At 37.2% G+C, this 13,863-nt stretch overlaps 1 protein-coding gene across 5 annotated transcripts in view; it reads left to right on the top strand.

Annotated features, from left to right (window-relative positions):
* The window catches only part of nav3 (neuron navigator 3), a 252,304-nt gene that overhangs the window by 135,791 nt on the left and 102,650 nt on the right, over nucleotides 1-13,863 (top strand). For all 5 annotated transcript variants that reach the window (XM_066724741.1, XM_066724742.1, XM_066724738.1 and 2 more), the window contains exons 4-5: nucleotides 7,345-7,417; nucleotides 11,087-11,270. In XM_066724741.1, the coding sequence (XP_066580838.1) occupies nucleotides 7,345-7,417; nucleotides 11,087-11,270 (257 nt within the window). The remainder of the gene's footprint in view (nucleotides 1-7,344; nucleotides 7,418-11,086; nucleotides 11,271-13,863) is intronic.

Below are 13,863 nucleotides of genomic sequence, written 5' to 3' on the forward strand. Positions count from 1 at the left end.
CGCAGTGGTCGGCCAAGGAAACTTACTGCAGCAGATGAAAGACACATCATGCTTACTTCCCTTCACAATCGGAAGATGTCCAGCAGTGCCATCAGCTCAGAATTGGCAGAAAACAGTGGGACCCTGGTACACCCAACTACTGTCTGGAGAAGTCTGGTCAGAAGTGGCCTTCGTGGAAGACTTGCGGCCAAAAAGCCATACCTCCGACATGGAAACAAGGCCAAGTGACTCAACTGTGCACGAAAACACAGGAACTGGGGTGCAGAAAAATGGCAGAATGTGCTCTGGACTGATGAGTCAAAACTTGAAATATGTGGCTGTAGCAGAAGGCAGTTTGTTCACTGAAGGGCTGGAGAGCGGCACACGAATGAGTGTCTGCAGGCAACAGTGAAGCATGGTGGAGGTTCCTTGCAAGTTTGGGGCTGCATTTCTGCAAATGGAGTTGGGGATTTGGTCAGAATTAATGGTCTCCTCAATGCTGAGAAGTACAGGCAGATACTTATCCATCATGCAATACCATCAGGGAGGCATCTGATTGGCCCCAAATTTATTCTACAGCATGACAACGACCCCAAACATACAGTGACAGTCATTAAGAACTATCTTCAGCATAAAGAAGAACAAGGAGTCCTGGAAGTGATGGTATGGCCCCCACAGAGCCCTGATCTCAACATCATCGAGTCTGTCTGTGATTACATGAAGAGAGAGAAGCAACTGAGGCTGCCAAAATCCACAGAAGAACTGGGGTTAATTCTCCAAGATGTTTGGGCCAACCTACCTGCCGAGTTCCTTCAAAAACTGTGTGCAAGTGAACCTAGAAGAACTGATGCTGTTTTGAAGGCAAAAGGTGGTCACACCAAATATGGATTTGATGTAGATTTTTCTTCTGTTCACTCACTTTACATTTTGTTCATTGATAAATATAATCTATTAACGTCTATTTTTGAAAGCATTCTTACTTTACAGCATTTTTTCACACCTGCCTAAAGCTTTTGCACAGTACTGTATATGTAGCCTTTCAAAATGATAACTCCTGAACGTTTTGTGTCATTTTGTGAGATTTACCTTTACAAATCCACAGCAGCCACATAGTTTCAGTTATACATTTGGTGAATCACCATAAAACGTTGCCTATTTTCACATTTCTGGGAAGCACGTTACAGTACATTAAAAATCACATTCACTATCAAAACAGTGAGTAATATTCTGTATGTACCCAGAATACAATAAATAAAATAAATTAAAAGTGTGATGCATAGAGCACAGTATGTCCTGAAATGTACACAATACTTATTTATGTATTTATAAGCGTTTTAGTGGTGCGATCAAAGCTTAGTTTATTTAGAGACAGAACACGTATTTAGTGTTACATTGACCTGTTCAACGCAGAATAGTCAGTGTCTTGAAGTAGCAGAATCAGAAAATAAATAAACACTGCTAAGGCATGTCTGAAAACAAACTTTGGATCAGTGACCTGTGAGGTACATTTTATTTTTGTACTGCCTGCAGTTTTTGAAGTGCATGTATAATTGGGTTGTTTCTGATAATCGAATGAATAGAATCTCAGAAACGCTTCAGAAGGGGATTATAAATAAGCAAGTGCAGCATATTCTGTTGGGACACATTGTTTTCATTACGGATATGTTATCACATTTCATTTCAGACATCCAGACAAATGCCCGTGCCTGATGACTTAATCATTTACAAATACATACACTAATACAAATACAAGACACAATCTGATCATGCAGCAAACAGAAAACTGAAGAAATACAATGAAAATCAATACAAATTATTGATGCCAGGTCTCAGATGTTTGTCCAGATTTCTAGGTTAACCAGCTGTTCAGAATTGGTATTTGTTATTAGATTTAGTGGACACGTGAGCCTCCAATTCAGAGCATTTGCTGAAGGTTAAATCCAGTTCTGCTGCATGGGAAAGGATGTCTAACTTCCTAGTTATTCTGACTCCTAATTTGCAGTCTCTTTAAAAACTGTCCTCTGCTGTATATCCACACACACACACACAGACACACACACACACACACACGGACACACACACACACACGCACACACAAACTCTACTTTGATTACCAGTGTGAATACCTACATACATCAATATTTGTTTTTTATTTAAGGCTTTGAATAGAAATATATATAATATATAGGCCACTCTGAAAGTATACTGAAAAATTGCACCACAAATCAATAACCAGTATCAGAGAGGAACAGGTACTGTGCACCGGGTCTCATCGAGACGAGAGATGGGCCAGAGAGGGGATCTAATAGAAAATAATGTCAGAGTGCCTGTTGGATGCCTTCTAGTGGAAGCAGTTTGTTTCATGGGAGTCATAGCAGTGCTGTCATTATTCACCACCGTGAAGGAATAAAGAAGGTGACAAAACCGATTCTGGGTTTATGGCAAAGACAGCAATGGATGGGATGACCAATGCAGCATCTAGGTAACCAGGGAAACAAGCAATCTCGTGCACAAATGCAATGGCACATTGAAAATAAAGCAGGGGGATATTCATAGCTTGTCTCATTTGTCTTGCCTCATAACAGTTCACAGAGAATGCATATGATAGTAAGCATCTGAGGACCTGAAATGTAACCTGAAATGTGATAAGAAATAATTGTGATTAATTGTGATCGACTTTATAGCATGTTCCCAATCAGTTCACCTATTTAAATGTTTTAGTTATTATTACAGAATGTTATTACAGAGTGCCATGTCTTCAAACCCTCTTATTCAGCCTCTCTCACCACTGACATTGGATTTGGTTGACAAACTGCAAACACACAGCTGAGATACGGCACTCAGTAACAGCAGCTCACAGCTCCAGAGAACTAGAGCTTACAACTTATAGTGACCTCTCCTTGACCAGGCGTCTCACACACAGTAGCCCCCTTAGTAGCTTTTGGGGAATTAGGTCGAAAGCACTACCATGTGCCTTATATTACCTATTAAATAATACTCTTGTGTATTCCGTTATTGAATACCACAGGAAAAACAATAAATAAGCCTATTACTCAGAAAGAGCCTAGAAAGTTCTACTTTTAAAAACCGCAAGAAACAAACAAAAAAAATGCAAGGAAAGTATAACATTTCTGGAAATTTCTGTTACTGCTTAATTAAACAAATACCCTGTTTTCCGCTGTTTATGTACATACTCAATTTAGAAGTCCTATTTTGGATCTTTGTTTTTCTGTGGTCTTCTAATATAATTATTTATAATTATTATATTATTATTATTAATTGGTGTATGTTGACATATCAAAGCTGTACATACAGTATAGATATTCAAAAGGCTCTTACTTCAGCGAAAAGGACATTAGCACAATTTCATATGCTGTATTTTATCCCTAAACTAATGATCAAGCAAGCTGTGGTCATAAATCAGCAAAAAACTGCCGATGCGGTATATTTCCTGGCATTCTGGAGCTTCTTTCACCGACAATTACCTGAAGAACATTTGTGCCACTACTGTGTTTGTTTAGTTGATTTGTTAATCCTGAAACCTTAGTGAAAAGGGAAGGGCATTTTAGTTCCTCTTCCACAGATACTTACAGAGTTCAGCTGTTCCTAGTTTAAATGCAACAAAGCTGCACCAAGCTGTTAGTGTTTGGACTTCAAACAACAAATGCGGTCAGCCCAGGCTAGAAGAGGGTAATTAAAGCAGCTTCATATAATAAAATATTTTTAACATGTAAAGCTTCAATATAAATGATTTGGTTACTAATTAGACTTAAGTGACCGCAAATATTTATACGATCACCACAGTTTCATCTGTTGTTTGTCTCTCTTGCGCTTTTCTCTGTTACAGCTTTTATACTCAGATGCTGCTCGTGGCATTGTTTCCCATAAAGCATTTTGGGCCGCAGTCGAATCATAGTAGCTGTGAGGAAAGCTGTTGGTGAATTGAGCAAGCGTGCTCTTTTTTGTTATGAAATGCTTAATTGGGTGTTGTAGTGGTTTCTGCTGATATGTTGATCACCAAAGGCTAGGTCCTTTCGCTGGAATTAAAACCAAAGCTGAACACCATTCAGGGTGCTTTGTTGAGGCACTTCCTTATAGTATAGTTTCAGATTTGTTCCAGTTTTGCCTGGTTTTAAAGCTTACATGTAGTATTTGAAAATCAATTCATATTCAGGTTGATGGGGGGATTTTAAATAATTGAAACCCCTTCTTCTATAATTATTTTTCAAAGGATTAATCGATGTGCAGCATCATAAACAGCCATTTATAATGAAGTGAAGCACAGAGGGATGTTTAGTTTGTATCCTGCACAGGAATTCCTACACATTGTTTAGAAGATGTCATATACTGTGTAGATAGAGTTTTGAAGTACTTATTGAAGAAACTCAACGTCAAAGGTCTCAAACAGCCATCTCCAAGATTTATCTGCTCTTCTCTGTGTTCTGATAAGAATGACTCAAAAGTAATGCACACTTTATGTGTGTTAACTGTTCCCCCCACAACTCTTAAATGTTTAGGAGTCACAAGGTTCCTGCAATTATATATTGTTAGTCTGTTTGAGACCTTCATGTGTGTCATCTAATTGGATACTGTTTACACAATAATGATTCTTAATTAAAGCATGAACGAACTTAATTGAACTTGCATGTATAATGCTGATAAGAGAATGCCAGTAGTCTGTTTTAGCGATTAAGATGTTTGTTTTAAGCAAAAGGCAATATTTTCAGGTTCAGCTACATTGTAAAGATGCTCAGCAACATGTATTTCCCCCTCCAAATTATACTTAATCGAAGAGAGAAATTCTGTCATAACTCAGCAATCTGCTTGGCTTAAAAACTGTTTGACTGCGTATTCCTCCCAAAGTAGTTAAAATCCCACACGATAAAATGAGAAACCACTCGCCAAAATAGTGGTTTAATGCAAAATGCAGTGAAAACATTAACACTTTTCTCCATGAAAGTAGTATTGTTGGCTTTAAACTAATCAATAAAAATAGAAAAAACATTGCAAATTGAAAGCTGTATTCTCTTGATTTAAAACAGTGACTAAACTAAACTATTTTATAATTATTTATCATAAATTATATTTCTACATATAAATGAGTAAACCCTTATCTGGAAATCAGTTATATCTGGAAATTGTTGAATTGCCAATGTAGTTGTGTAACAGATGTGTGTTTAAAAAAAACAAAAAAACTCCTAATATGAATTCCATGCTCTTTCTGAATTCTGTTATTTTGCATGCTTATCACTAAATACATTTTGTAGAACAATCAAGAAGATGAGCACATAAATGGTGAGATCAGGAGCTTTGCTACAGTAACCTGGAAAACAAGCGCTGTAGATTCAAATCAAGTGGAAAAAATGTATATTGACACTGGCTGATGATGATGTATATATACATATAAACACACATTAAATTAACTTGGATGTATTTACCAGGCATTAGAATCCATCAACAGTCGTTAAGAAATAGGCTAGCTTTTGAAAAAGATGATGACTCTGGCAGGATTTAAAGCATCTTATGTAAGCAGTATTAATCAATAAGTGCCCGTACTGACAGCCTCTCGGACCATGCACAGGAAGGGAGCGGAGAGGAGTGAAGTGGATACCATGATTGATAAAAACAATGTTGAATCAGTCCCTACATATAGAAGAGTGCTATGTTGCATGCTTGTCTGTCTATCTATCTATCTATCTATCTATCTATCTATCTATCTATCTATCTATCTATCAGTCTATCTATCTACCTAACTACAGTTTCAATCACTCTAATTGATTTTTGGAGTTTGAAATGAACTAAGCACGTGGATTGACATTCATGCAAAGTACCTTTAATTTAAGCAAGGTTTAAATGCTTTATTGTTTATTATTATTATCTAACTTGGGATGCTATAAGATATCATTAGTCACACTGCTGTTGGTAAATGTTTAAGCTTTGCTCCTGCTCGATAAAAAATAAAGGAATAAATAACATTAAAAGCGTTTGTTTTCTGGTGGGAGAGTGAAGGAAAATTTACAACTGAGAATAATTATACATTTACGTTTCCTCCACATGTGCACGCATATGTGAACTCAGCCACATGTTAGGAAAAGATAAGCCTCTTAATAAATAAATGTCTTACAAAGTTTTTGCACAATCAGCTGCGGAGGCCGAACACACAGCAGATGTGAGGAATATGTGCCTTCTGACTGGGATTTCAGCTTGTTGGTAGAACAGTCTAAATATCTAAGTATTCATCCCTTTATTGGCATCACTGGCTCTGTATAGGCAGGGAGAGACTATACATCAGATACATTTGTGTATTTGTACAGCACATGATGTGTGTCAAGGATCTCAGATCCTTAAGGGATGTCCCCATCAGAACAAGAAGCCACTCAAAGAACGTGGAGGGAGAAGAATTGTGTGTTTTTGAGGAGTGTGCTGGTTAGGGGTATTTTCTTGGGTTTTGGGTAGCTGTGATGTGTTACCGATTCAGGTTTTGAGTCCCAGTAATCCCGATCTAGGATCTGCCTATTGCGTGGGACCTGAGAAGCTTTCAAAGGGCTAATTGTCCTTTACTCCATCATGGTCATTTGCTTACTTGACACATCCCAGATGCAGATTCATGAGGATTTTGCAATACTGTCAGAATTCATCTGAGGTCAGATTGGTCTTTGCTGGATGGTTTCCTGTATTCTCCAAGGTGACGACCAGTGTGTGCAGACAGAGAGCTCATTACAATCCCTGGAAGCTGGATGTGTGCCTTGCATAAGTGGGCTGGCCGCACTGTGACTTTACAGTACAGTACAGTAGTTGTGGTATGGTAATATAAAGGAGCTCTTCTGTGGAGAGATTTGACGAAAGAAAGAGAAAGTGATGAATATTTAAATGTATACGAGAGATAATGATTGTCGTCATTGCTTTTCTTTTCCTTTTAGAAGCCCAGGAATTAAATTCTTGACAAATAAAGTCTCATTATACTTTGTCCTTTGCAAGAATTCTTTGTTGTTGTTGTTGCCTGGCATTCTTTCATTCAGACAGTCATTCGCAGCTCCTGACACATGCTTGGCAGTTTCCTCCTGTGCGCTCGCTTTTCTCCATTTCAATTTGTGATACATAATTCCACTGGCAAGTAGGTGGGCTAATGAGAAGAGGCTATGCCATTTAAGGCTATTTCAGAATAGCTGAATAACCACCTCAAGTGGACAATGAATTCTTTATCGCAACGCAGCAATTATCCCTAATCGTTCTTGTTAAACATTGCTAAACGCTGCTGTATGCGGTGAATGTGATGCATTCATGCATCTTATTGACAGCTTCTTCTATTTTCTGTACATTACAAAAGAAGTCCTGAGTTTCTTGTTGTTTTTATCCATGTTGCAGATTGAGAATGTGGATGCGTGCCTCAGCTTTCTGGAAGCCAGAGGAGTGAATGTACAAGGCCTCTCGGCAGAAGGTAAGAAATATGGATAACATTATATTATACTGCAGGGTAGAGAATTTATCCTGAGCTCTGGTGATGGGGAAAGACAGCACTTTTTGCAATTGCATAGTATTTATATTTGTACATAGGTAGACAGAGTCAGAACATCGGTATACATGGTTGAAACTCTCGATAAGCTTTCATGTTAACATCTGAAGACAATTTGAACTTTCATGATGGCTTCGTACATTTACTGCTAATTAAAATAGGATATTCAGTTATTTTGGTGAGAAGTAATGATGGCTAAAGTTTATAATGTCACAGCATATGTCATTTTAAACAGTATTTTATGTTTTATATTATTTTAATCAGTTTGCTCTTAGGATAATCCTGAAAACCAAGCTCTACCAAGTTTCCATTTATACTTTATGTAAACAAGCATCAACATCACTCTGAAGCCATCTGAAGCTCTAATTTAAGACTTCTAAATGTTGCCTCAGATTGTGTTGGTTTAACTTTACTACAAGTCAGAGCAGTGAAGGGCACCGTTCGACTCTCACATTTCAAATATACTCCACTTTGAGCAGCAAGTGGTCGTCTAAATCGTGTCTCCTAAAAGCAAAGTGATTTTCCAGACAGGCCTTTTAAGACTTCTCTAAATATAACAAATATAGAGTTACTTTTGAATTCTATTTCTGTAGATATCCACCAGTCTTTTATAGAATATGTTTAATTGTGAGCCATATGTTGTCTGACTGGAGAATGATCTCTATTCACAAACTGTAAGAAATAGACTTGCAAATGGTTGAGCTAAATTCTGTAATACAACGTCAACAAAAATGAAAGCTGTTTGATGTTTTTGAGTTTAAGAAGTTCTCCAGGAAAATAACTTGATGGTAATAATTCCAGAAGTACTGGATCATGAGCAATAGTGTAATCTTAGTTGACCACATTCTTCTCATTCGTATGTCCAATTTTTTTTTATTCCATTAAATGAAAAAGTCAAACCTTTTAAGTATTGTATTTTAAGAAGGACTTTAGCTGTTCATACTGTACTAGTTCAACATAATTATCTGTTACATGTCCTCTTTAGAAAGACAAACATCTCCCTAATCTCCTGTTCAGTTCTGGACTGTTTTGTGTGTGTTTAAGGAGAATAAAACAGACTATTGTGAAAAGTGCATAGGTGTTCCTAAAGGCCGCTTAATTCTGCCAGTCAGTTTTCTCTCTAAGCCTAAGGAATATCTTTGAACACAATGCCCATAGGAATATGGTATTGGAACATTACCATGGAATTAGGTTCTTGCCCAAATTAATATAACCATCCAAAGGCAACATTTTCCTGGTCTTTGGGTGACCTAGTGATTTAAAAAAAAGCCCTTTAGGATTTGAGTAAGTTCCAGATATGAAGCAGGAGCCCTGTCAAAGGCAAACTGCCTGTGAGACATAGCTGCCTCAGAGAAGATGCATGTGGAAAGAAAGTTCAACTTCCTCCCCTCTCCTCTGCCTATATATTATTATAATTATTATAATTATTAATAATAATGATATATTAATAAATAAATAAACAAAAATGTCAGCTGTTGCAATTCTGAGATTAATGGCACTAGTCTCGGCCCTAAGGTTTATGCCGGAGCATATAGATGTATATATGAATTGTGGACACTGCGCTGTCTTGGTCCTTACATTGCTGCTTACATGTTTCAGAGTAGAGATACCTAAAGCTTTCCAGCTGTATATCCGTAGTTCTGTTCAATCATGTCAACTCTGTGTTTTTACACTTAACTAGATTTATGGTAAGCCTAAAGTAGCTTTTATACTGATTAAGGGATAGAATAACAATTCTATACAGTAATTTTACAGAACATGTATGTTAAAGAGTTACTATTAAGCCTGACCTTACATCTGGACAGAAGCATTATATATATATATTAACCCTTCATTGCCTAAATTGTGAGCTGATTTCCATTTTTTTGGGTTTCATTTTTCTGAATTCCTGTAGGCTTACTATTACTATGAGCATCATTCTACAGAAAGAGGATGTAGAGAATGACTCGTAAGTTTACCTACAGGATTGAAACATTTTAGGTACTTTTCAGAAAGTGTGAGCCCAGGGTCTTGAAAGTCACATGCTACCACAGAGGCCCAGTTGAACTGACGTAGCATGAGCACATTGAATTAAGAAAAGATTAATTTGGGGACAGCTTTCCAGTTGAAAATGTTCTGAATGCTTTTCTATATAATTCTTTCTAAATTAAACCCCAAAACCTATGCAGCTCATAAAGCAGCCAAAGAGAAAAGGTTAAGTGGAACCGCGGTTACCACTTCTGCTTCTTAGTATGAGGGCCATTCATTTATATCCTGCCAGCATTTTATGGTCTTGACATTTTTTTTTTTTTTTTTCTCAGCGGAGAAACTTGACTAAGATAATCTCCCTGAATAAGTGAGGCCAGAAAGCTTAGCATAATTAACCAGAAGTTCATTTTTAACTTTGTGAGACTAAATGCCTCATATGTATGAGGGCTGAGCAGTCCTTGAATTGGATTTGTACAGTTTTATGCAGAGTCTCTATCGATGTTAACTGCCATGTGAATCATTTTCTTACTCTCTCCTGTGGGAACACAAATCATTACTGCACTGCAAAATACTGGACTTCTTGTCAAGAAGAATTTCAGGAACAGTTTACTGCTGAGTTTTAATGTGATATTAGAATCAATCAGCAATTTGTAATATTTTAATAATGCATTTTCTCTGCCAAAAGAGTCTATGGCTTTTAGCTTTTCTTGGATTACTGGTAGATTTGTACCATTACGTTAATGATGGTCCTTTAGTAAACTTTCATAACCATAGCCATCCAAACAGCAATCAATGTGAAATTCTTTATTTGAGTAAAGATTGTCAGACATTTAATTTTCAAGTGTACAAATCCCCTTTATTTCCCACAGTCTCTTAAAACTGATAAATCTCTTAATATGTTAATACATTGCATACATTTTAGAATAATGATGAAATCGGCACATTTAGTGATTTATACTTTAAATATTTCAGACAAATGTCTAGGGTAGTCGTGAATTCATAAATCTGGAACATTTATATATTTTCTAATATCAACATAGCTAATCTTTGATATTTTGTCACACTGATTAACATATTCTCCAGTTAGCTTTCAAAAAATACATACAAATGCAACTGTTCAGTGGTAACATTGCTGTGGATTAACCAAGACTAAGGGAAACAACAATTCTGGCCTTTTATAGTGTAGAGCATAAATTATCTCTGCCAAGACTGAGGATTGAGATCCAGAAGATTAATTACCCAAACTTTTGCAATTTGCTAACATGAGACCATGGGTCTCAGAAAACTTAAGCAATCTGAGACCGCTCCTTTTCTTGCTGTGTCAGCTGATAAATGTGGACTCTAGACAATCTCAGCTTTTTATTAAAAAGAATGGTACTAGTTAACTGTGAGTGCATGCATTAACACAAAGTTCAATGGCATCACTGGACATTGAATTTTGAATTGTGTTGTTTGCCACAATGAGGACAGAGACATTAAATGATCGCTGACAGTTATTTCTGTGACACACCAGTGACTGGGGCAAAGAAACAATGGCCTTTGGTTTTTTAGTATTGCTCAAGAGTTTTAGGCTTTATTGGTTTGGCTTAGTGTTTTTATTTGTTATGTTTCTCTTTTGATTTTCAGAAATAAGGAATGGGAATTTGAAAACGATATTAGGGCTCTTCTTCAGCTTGTCCCGCTACAAACAGCAACAACAGCAGCAGCAACAGTATTACCAGTCTCTTGTGGAGCTCCAGCAGCAAGTTTCACAGCAATCTTCAGGAGCAGCACAAAGCGGCCATCAAAAGACACAAGACATGCAATCCAGGTAGGCCTGCCTTCTAGTACTCTTATTAATGGGCCGGGGTGATGCAGGCAGTCCATGGAGCCATACCGTACAGTAATAATCCTGCATTATTAAATCCTGCCTAAATCACATGTATGGGGTAAAGATCACTGCAGGAGGTGGGCTGTTTGAACTCTTTGTCTTAAATAATAATGTGTAAAAATTACCATACAGGGAGCTTCATCAGTTATTCTTCCACAGAGTCCTTGAGGGGCTTGAAATAATTCATTCGGTTTAGATGGAGAGCTACGAGTCTAAAAAAAGTACCAATTACCATAGTGCCTAATTAAATGTTGCTCTTTTTGAATACCAGTGTGTATTTCTTGCCAAACCCTTATTATGATGGGATGAAATATTTAAAATCGTACAGTATAAAGTCATAGTTAAAAACATATGTTTCAAATTGTTTTTTTATTATGAGAATCAAATGAAGGAGGTATTTATTTTGAATTATTGTTGCTGCCCTTTTGTATAATTGTACACAAACAGAAAACAATAATGTATTTGATGCTATTTAAATCCAGTTAATAAAAGTCAAGCACCATGTACAATCTGGACTTACAAAAACACAGTAGAAGCAAGCATTCTTATTAGCTCAAATATTTAAAACTGCTTCCTCGATGATAGGTTATTGGTGCACAATATTGGCAGCAATCGAAGAAATAAAGACCAAAAAAAAGAAAGAAAACATGACATAAAAAGATTCAGTCAGCGGAATACCTGAGACTTAAGAAATGCAGAAAATGTCATGTATTTCTCTTTGAGGATTGTGTTCCAGCTTTGCAGTATCTTGTGTGCAATTGTGTGAAAGAAGCTCTGCCCTCTGTGCTGACTTGGCCATGGTGCGCTCTTCTGCCGAGCACAGTCCGCAGCCCCGCTGTGAGCCACACAGCTGCCCCATTCCTCATATAACCCAGGGTCTTTTTTAATGTGCCCAGTGACAGGTGTTCAGCTGGCTGCCGAGGACTATTTAAATGTAACTGAAAAGCAAAGCAAACCGGGTATTCGAAGCATGCGATTGAGGTATTCGTGCTGGCGGGTATCAGAGTGATGTTAGGGCCATAACAAGGCCACCAAAATGGGACTCGCTCTAAAATTAAGTGTTGAGCCGCAGTTAGCCAGCTTGATCGCATCTTGATTTTCTGCAGTGGTGTCACAGGTTATTTGCTCGCAGAGTTTGATGTCAACCTCCCACACAATGATCGGTAACGCCACTTTGTTTGTGTAGATTATTATAGCTCTGCGAACTAATAAAATGTTACCTTTTGATTGGTTTATCAACATGTTCAGTGAGAGCCAGCTTCAATTACCATTGGGATTATGGGTCATTAACCTAGATAATGCAGCATTTCACTGCCAGCAGACGTGTGTGCAAGATTAATTATATAGCATCTTGTGCCATGTAGGTTAAAGGTACAGGGTTAATGCATTGGTAAAATAAACTAAACAACCTTGCAGGTACAATTAAATTAAATGGTGTACTTGTCATTCTGCCATTGTTTGGCATTATTTGTTATTTTAAAGAATAATGACATTCCTGCCCTTTTATGTGAAATAAGATTCCACCATTTTTATATCTCTGAGGGTTCACAAAATGGAATTATATGTACATATAATTGAGGATGAACTAGTCATGAAAACACAGAGACAGTGCAAATTGGCTGAAGTATATATCCCTTCAATTTTAACTTAGATATTTTAAATAGATATTGGAATTTGAGATCCAGTGTTTTTGTGTTTTGTCTGGTCACACTAACCTGTTTGACTGCAGTGCCTGCTTCAGAGGTGCTCAATATCAACATATAATGGGATCTGGGAACCTTGGCAATGGGTTTTGTGCCTTGTCTATATCAAACACCCACAGGATGTACTAGGGTTACAGTGGAAGACCAGACGGGCTATGGTAAGCACCTGCTAGTATCCACTGCTGTCCCACTTTAGTGCAGTCTATTGGTGACACCAGGGAGCCACTGGGTCTAGGAAGTAGGAATAGCACAGCCCACCCACTGACTCATAATGTCCTGTGGTGAAAAACTTGACCTCGTTGTCTCTCAGTTTCACCCAGCTTCAAAACTCAGAGAAAGGAGAAGCCGCCTACCTTATGGAAAATGTCATGTTACTTCTAAACTGGATTTATCTAGGTAATTGTTTTTATTTCTCATCTAATTCATCTGCCATTGGGAGATGTTTCTGTGCTATTTTTAGATTGTACCAAGATATTCAAAGCTGTTCTCAAAGTATTCGTCTACAATCAGTTAGACAAATTATTGGAACATTTTTCTGTGCACAGATGCCAAGTATTTTTTCTCCTATTTTTTAAATGAAATGGATAATACATCTTAGACATTATGATCACTCTTTTCTGTGAATGCAGTCATATTATGTATGCCTAATTCTAAAGTAAAATGCATGCATTTTAAATTGTACTTTAATTTGCACACATTTGTGTTGAGAGATAGATTTAAAGTGAAAGGCATTGAGTTTGCTATTGTTGTTTAACTATTTTCAACCCATGCTCTTTAAAATCTAAAATACAAGTGTGGTAAAGATCACAAGCTGAACTCAGTTTTCTGAA

This window comes from Amia ocellicauda, chromosome 15 (genome assembly GCF_036373705.1).
Source record: "Amia ocellicauda isolate fAmiCal2 chromosome 15, fAmiCal2.hap1, whole genome shotgun sequence".
In the NCBI taxonomy this organism is placed as follows: Eukaryota; Metazoa; Chordata; class Actinopteri; order Amiiformes; family Amiidae; genus Amia; species Amia ocellicauda.